Consider the following 7,256-nt stretch of genomic DNA (forward strand, 5'->3'; position numbering starts at 1 on the left):
TGTTAACCTGTATTTTTTAAGAGTAAAGTATTATATTAACTGATGTAGCAAACAAGAGTTGTTGAACTAGAAAGTTTGACTGTTACGGTTTCAAATTCTTTGAAGTTTGGACTTCCGTTTCTAAAATACGTTGCAGAATGAGTCAGAAATTTGTCAAGTAAAAAAATGTAACTGTCTATGGTAAAGACTAAAGACAAAAAATATCGTCATCATATCACATTCAACACTAAATTTAAAAGAAAAAGAAAAAAAAACAACAAGACATACATCAAATCAAGTCTGCTCTTACCGACATACAAAAAAAAAAAAAATATTTTTATATTTTTAGACAGAAAAGTACAAAACAAAATACTCTGTTCACAAAACCATTTACATCGTCTCACCCAAGAAAACCAACTTTTCTTGTTTTCTCATCACTGTAAAAACCCAAAAACAAAAGTAAAAAGGAAAAAAAAAAAACTCTGTTTTCTTTCTTAGATACTTCCATGATTGGCTTGCAACAGGAGGAAAAGCTCCGCGATGGCGGTTGCTACCTAAAACAACACAACGGGCCAGACAAAAGAAAAAACAAAAAGGAACAGAAGAAACACAGAGAAGGAGAGAGAGGATAGGAGCTTGAAACAAGAAAGAAATGTTCAGAGGTTACGGTTGTTTTTTTTTTCTTTTTTTGGGAGAAACGATAAACATACGAGCTAAGAAGACCTTTAGAAGCTCGAGTTTATGAAAAAGTTATAGTCATGGTGCTCAACATTGAGCTGTTTGAGCCATGAATCTGCAGCCTTTTGAAGATAATTCAACCGGTCTTGGTCAAATCCTGTCTTACTCCAAAGATCACCTTGCATTTTGTAACTAGCTAAAGCAAATGGAGGCAATGGGATTCTCTTGTTGACAACAGATTCTTCATCACACTCTTCTGTTTCTTCCTGGTCTTTGTTGTTGCTTTGATCTCCTTCCACCACATTATCTGCATCTTTTGTTCAAGCCGTTAACAAAACAATAACAAACAAAAACAAGAAGTGGTGTTTGTTCATACGTCACTGATCATACGTACCTTGAAAAGTCGAAGAAAGAGTGTGATAAGTTAGGAAGCCTGTCGTCAAATCTTTCTCAGTCTTGCATGCTGGGATGTGATATATAGGGTACCTAATTCATCAAATCATCACTCAAGTCACCCACTGGAAGTACAAAACAGGAAGGGTTGTGTGTTGACTTAAACAACAAACGACTTACCACGCAACAGCCATCCAACTTGCAGGAGACATATCGACACTCCTTAAGGTAATGAGTCCAGGATACTTCTCCGCCAGTTCAATTATCTGAAAGAGAATCAAGAACAGTACACTTCTGTATCAAAAACCAAAGCTCATTACATAAAAAAGGAAAAAGGAGAGAGTAACTAAAGAAATGAAGGGAGAGAGAAGAGAGAACCTTGTCGGTTAAGGGAACCCGCTTGTAGGGAGGATCTCTTTCGATGTGCTTAAAGTCAAGGTAACCAAGTCTATCTTTCAGCAGGATTGTAGCATCCGGATCAGAAACCGAATCTTCAGAGACAGCATCCCATGTTTTGCTCGAATCATTGCTCATTGACCTTGACAGCAACTTTTCACTCTCACTATCGCTCCAACACTCGCTACTCTCAGATTCAACCACCTCACTCTGGTTCCTGCAGCAACACCAAAACTCCAACAAATTAAACACCTATAGACCTATCCTGAAACTCCCATTATTAAACAAGACAAGACAAGACAATGCTCATCACAACAAAACTTAAACCTGGAAATCAAGCCGGGTTTGTTAGTGTGGATTTGGATGGCTGATAGATACGGGACATAGTACTGCATAACAGTGTCACCATTGTTTAACTCGACCTGCGATCCAAAGCCATATGCACTCAGCTCATCGTAACAGTCCCAAAGATCACCAAGTCTGAAATACTCAACCTCATCCTTTCCATGTTCCTGCCAAGAATTTTCAAAAAAAAAGATCACTCAAAACAGCTCTGCAACCGACACTCAAACCTCAAAAAAAATGCAAAATCACTATATGATTTAACTTGTTCAGATCAAATTCAAGCAGTCCAGATTAATCCATAAACACATACATAAACCTTGATACAGAGACAACAGATCCAGAGGACAAGAAGATGATTCAAGCAAAACTCAGTATAGGTATTGTGTGATTATCCGAATATAATAATAATAAAAATATGAAGTCGCACGTTTATTCCACGTGGGTGATACAGAATCCATAAAATGGATGTGACACAACCATTTTAAAGGGATAGATTTGATTTTCATAGATATAAACTTGATGGACCATGCAATTATTGTCTCTATTTGCCAAATCTCATCACACCCAAAATCATGAAAAAAATATTTACTAGTTTATTAGGTTGCCCTGATACACACACATCATCCCGTGATTAAAAAAAAAAAAAAAAAAAGACCTTTTGGACAAAATCTGTTGATTAGAATACGAGATTTGAGAGATGGGGAGGGGAAACAACCGATTAATTAATTAATTAAAAAAAAATGATTAGTTGAGACGTAAGACTCAAATTATCCCTTAAATCGAGGATTAGCTTAATTTACCTGAGGAAGAGAGAAGGAAGGAGGCTTAGGAGTGATTCCTAAAAGAAACCTCTCAAGATTCGAACGACCTTTAGTTGAAGAACACCACCACCACATTCTTATCTACACTCTTCTTCTTCTGGTTCTTGTTCTTGGTCTTCTTGGTCTAGTCAATCTCTCTGAAATTAGAGAGATCTCTTTTATAAACAAATCCTAGTCCACGAAAGGGAACACAGAGTTTGGAAATTTAATAATTTCTGGTCTTCTCTCATTTATAATTAAAATTAAAAAAAAAAAAAAAAAAGAAACACGACAAATCCCAATATGGTAGCTTTATAATTCCCAATATAACTCTCTTTCCTTTTAACCTTTTCTGTAAATCCCAACACTCAGATTCTCACCCCCTAAATAACCCCTCCCCCCAAAAAAGATAACACACTAAAGAACAAGAACAGAGCTTCTTCTTCTTCTGGGTTCTTTTAGAAAAAAAGAAAAAAAATCGAAACTTTTTGATTCGATTATAAAGATGAAAATGAGAATCAGAAACTGGGTTTGTTTTAGCGGTTTTTAATTATCAGATGAAAAAAGTTGAGGACAAGAGAAACTGAAGTAGAGATGAATAAAAGCTTTGTGAAGTAGGATTTGCTTTGTATTAATGGAAGAAGAAGGGAAACGAAAGAGGACGAAACGCTTCTTTCTCTCTCTCTCTCTCTCTCTCACTCTGATCCTTTTCTTTTATTTATTTATTAGCTAATTAATTCCCAATTTTTTTTATTTATTTAAAAAAAAAAAAACCAAACCCCTCAAGGTATGAAACTGAAGACTTTTGTCTGATTTTTTTTTCTTTCTTTCTGTTTCTAACAAATAAATAAATAGATATAATAAAGAAAAAACAACTCGTATCTAGCTAAATTTAAAAAAGGAGGATTGCGTTATTATTATACAATAATTAATACTCATATATTTGTATATATTATAGATAGCCAAAACAATAACCAAAATTTTTTTAGAAAATGTAGACATAATTACGTCATTACTACAACACAAATCTAGTCACATTGCAAGTATAAAATGAAATTGGTAATAGTTTCTTTTGTTTATACATCGAATATGCTCATGATGACCTTATGGCAGTATATATTTCTTTTTTAAAGGTAATTAGCTAAATATGGATTAATTGTAATTTTGGAGAACACGAGGACGCTTGACATATACTATTACATAACAACTAAATTAATCCTTTTTTATTGCTTGATGACTGGTGAGTGAGTGATAAAGCTTTCTGAAAATGACAGTAATGAGTTTTTTTGTTTTGTTTTCTCGTAAGTTTTTTTTAGTTATTGACGATGAAAATATCAATGGGTTCACATACTATCAATGTTTTGGGTTAAGAAATTGTAAAGCCAGAAATCTAACAAAGGGAAAGAGTTTATCAATGCTGATTACTGGTTTGTTTACATAAATTTTTTTTATGAGAGTTGTTACATTACATGCTCTTTATATGTAAATATATTTCTATTTTCTTAACAAAAAAAGGTATTTTTATAGTAAAATAAAATATATAGTTTCTGTAGCTCAAGTAAAAATAATACTCCAATTTTTTGGCAGTGTGGATAAATAATAATTTAAATAGTGATCATATTTTCCAGTAAAGAAAATGTTTCATTTTATCCTAATTTCTAAAACATATATGTGAAACGAGATAATTATTATTATTTCTAAATCGTTTACGATTAAGAGAAGAAAAAAAATAATTGTGAAAATTTGTAAATATTATGATTAAGTTCATGGTAAAATCAATAAATTAAATTTTCACCAGTCAAAAATTTTTACCATAAGCTAGTTGTTGATTTTTAGAAAAAAAACAAAAAATTATTAAGATTTTCGTTCTCATATAAATATCGTTTATTTTTTTTATCGTTCTAATAAAAAAAAAAAAAGTTGATTTTTAGAATTACAGTTTTTGTTTTATTTAATAGTTCGAGCATATGAGTCCAATCACCGATGTAAAACTTAAATTAGCTGACTAGAAGTAAGAAAGAAGAATGATAATTAATTATACACAAGTAAAATACCGACAATAAAAAAAAATAGAAAGGCATAGGTAAAAGAACATTATTATTAAAATAAAAGGGTGAGTGTGGAGAGAAATGTTGAGTGAAAAAATAATAAGAAGAGTGAAGAATGTGAACACTGGAACAAGAGTGTGGTGTCGGATCAGTTCGCTTCCTGCTCGACGCGTGTCTGCCAAAACTGCGTCGGTCTCTCGCGTTTTGCTTCCATTATTCTTATTTTTTTCTTCTTTTTCTCTAATTCAATTATTTATAATTTTCCTCCATAACTTTTTTTTATGTTCATGACAATATCTTAGTATTTATTTTATTATTATGCATTTTTTCTCAATTGCGGTTAGCAAGTACTGATACTGTGCTAAAAGTTTAAAAGTTCTACCGACTAAGTAATGGAGTTCATGTGTGCCTGTGTGGTGTTGTTATAGATTAGTGTAATGGAAATAAAATCTCTAAATAGTCTCTTTTTAAATGAACAAGTTGGATTCTAGAAAGCTCTCACCATTTTCCTTTTTTTAATATCAACATATTGTGAAAAGAGCATTTTCTTGTTAAAAAGATTTGAACGAATGTTATAAGAAAATATTTCGAATTATATATTGTATGTTTAACACGTGGGGGGAATAGTTTGTTACTTTTTTTTTGTTACTTTGTTTAACTAAAAGTCACGTGTCCTATATGTTGTCGTTTCCTCCTCATCCTCAGACATCACACTACTCCGAGTCGCTATGTCGCCAACGCTATGAGAGTTATTATTATCCACAAAATTTATATCTTTGTACGATAGTGTGAAGTAGTTGTGTGTTATGATTGATTATTGTACATGTGTTGGACCGTGTGATGCAACGAATATGCTGTTCATCTCAGGGATGCAACTACAACAGCTTAAAGAAATGTATAGAGTCAATAATCTCGCTTGGGCTAATTAATTAGCTTTGTTTTTATTGTGATTTATAGTACTATAACTCAAATCAAGAAGATCGGCGACGATAAGCCGATAAGTAGTGTCAAAATAAGATTTGGGAACTCTAAACAAAATTCGAATTCTATTGAAAATTAAGTATAGATCTTTGTAATGTAGAGTAGATTTGGTTTTACATTTGTTATTACTAATTTATAAATTGGTAAAAATAAAAAATGGCTGTATAAATAAAAGAAGTCGCACAATTATGATAAATGGGCCTGTAAGTGAAATTGATCTTTAGCCCAAGTATGGCTCTCTAACGTCTCTTTTTCCCCTCTCTCTCTCTCTTTGTATCTCTCGCGTAAGTTGAGTTCAATCAACAATACCGATAGGTAGGGTTGTAAATTGATCCGTCCATGGGCATGTCCATTTGGACACATACAATTTATGGTCATTTATGTGTCAAGACCCAAATACATCCACACCCAAATATGTCCAAACCAAATAGGACCATGACCAATTGGTCTGTCCATTGGTTGCAGATTGAAGCAAAATTCATAATCTCATAAACTCATAATTATAAAGCTAAAGGTTTATAAACTCATAATTATAAAGCTAAAGATTTATAAATTCATAATACACTCATAATACACTCATAATACACTTATAATACTCATAAATACACGAAGAAAGAGAGAAGCGGCGAAAAAAAAAAAAAAATCCCCCAAATAGTAAAAACCCTAATTTTTTAGGATTATTGGACAGCCCACGTCCAAACTAGTTTAAACCATATATAAATGGGCTAAATTGGTTTTAGGCCCATTTGACCGTTTTAAATTTGGTAATAACCATAACCAGTCCAAATTAATTTGGACCGGACAGCCCATGGTTTTAGAGACCAATTGACATCTCTACCGATAGGGATCTCAGGAATAAAGCACTGCAACTGCTGTCCTTCTCCCTCTCAGATAAACCCTTCTCTGCATATGCTCTTGCTGATCTCAAGCCTCAGAAAGCACTCAAATATAGACAAGAATGAAGGAGAAGCGGATATGTGTTTCTTAAGGAAGATTGTCTACTCCGTGACAAGATTACCATACGAAAACGATCAGACATGGCCAGAGCTTTCATATTGCCTTCGCGATCTGGCCAACAGCAAGCCATTGTTGGGTTTCTACATTTTCCTTGACATGTCAACATCTTTGAAATGGAACTTTCTGGTTCGCTTCTATAAGAGTTTGAAGAGGAAGCTAAGAAGATAGTAGCAATGCCAGAACACCGTGGATCCGAAGAAATCGTTGCAGCCTTTGGCACTTTAGTCTACATTGGTGTTCAACTAAGTCGTCATCCGAAATTACACCAAGACTGCATACAGCTTTTTGATGCAATTGACGATGCAACAAGAGAGCTCTTGGAAGATACAAACTACAAATTTATCAACGAGCTTGGTCATCTTCTACAACGGAACATTAAGGGCATCTATTGGAGCTCTAAAATATTGGAGCTTTCTTGTTGTGAACTCTAAAAGCTCTGGTCTATTTTAGTACGTACCTTAATTTTAGTAGGAAATTTGAAATGTATAATAATTTTTTTAATTCTTTGAAGTATACTTTATATATTGCACAAAATGACTATTTTTTCCTTAATAAAAAATTAATTAAAAAATTAAAAATAAATATAATATAACTAAATTAATTCATTAGACAATATTAT

At 32.9% G+C, this 7,256-nt stretch overlaps 1 protein-coding gene across 4 annotated transcripts; it reads right to left on the reverse strand.

Annotated features, from left to right (window-relative positions):
• Window positions 1–294: 294 nt before the first annotated feature.
• On the reverse strand, window positions 295–3,402 carry LOC104751175 (uncharacterized). 4 transcript variants are annotated; one of them, XM_087467103.1, is made up of 6 exons: window positions 2,592–3,402; window positions 1,774–1,958; window positions 1,429–1,663; window positions 1,231–1,316; window positions 1,052–1,143; window positions 295–964 (listed from the first exon to the last, which is right to left on the reverse strand). In XM_087467103.1, exons 1-6 carry the CDS (start codon window positions 2,685–2,687, stop codon window positions 705–707), a joined length of 954 nt encoding a protein of 317 aa, XP_087323229.1. In that variant the 5' UTR covers window positions 2,688–3,402; the 3' UTR covers window positions 295–704. The 4 variants fall into 4 exon arrangements, with proteins under 4 accessions (XP_087323229.1, XP_087323228.1, XP_087323231.1 ...); XM_087467102.1 differs by having other exon boundaries at window positions 295–970; window positions 2,592–3,322; XM_087467105.1 differs by lacking the exon at window positions 2,592–3,402 and adding an exon at window positions 2,102–2,265.
• Window positions 3,403–7,256: the final 3,854 nt, after the last annotated feature.

This window comes from Camelina sativa, chromosome 9, assembly GCF_030686135.1.
Source record: "Camelina sativa cultivar CO46 ecotype springtype chromosome 9, ASM3068613v1".
Lineage (NCBI taxonomy): Eukaryota > Viridiplantae > Streptophyta > Magnoliopsida > Brassicales > Brassicaceae > Camelina > Camelina sativa.

Excerpts from the sequence above, each read along its gene's own strand:
- LOC104751175 (XM_087467102.1), bottom strand. The coding sequence starts at position 2,687 with ATGTGGTGGTGGTGTTCTTCAACTAAAGGTCGTTCGAATCTTGAGAGG. Across the intron at positions 1,144-1,230 it reads AGTTGGATGGCTGTTGCGTG|GTACCCTATATATCACATCC; the intron begins GTAAGTCGTTTG and ends TTGATGAATTAG. Across the intron at positions 971-1,051 it reads TCTTTCTTCGACTTTTCAAG|ATGCAGATAATGTGGTGGAA; the intron begins GTACGTATGATC and ends CTTGAACAAAAG.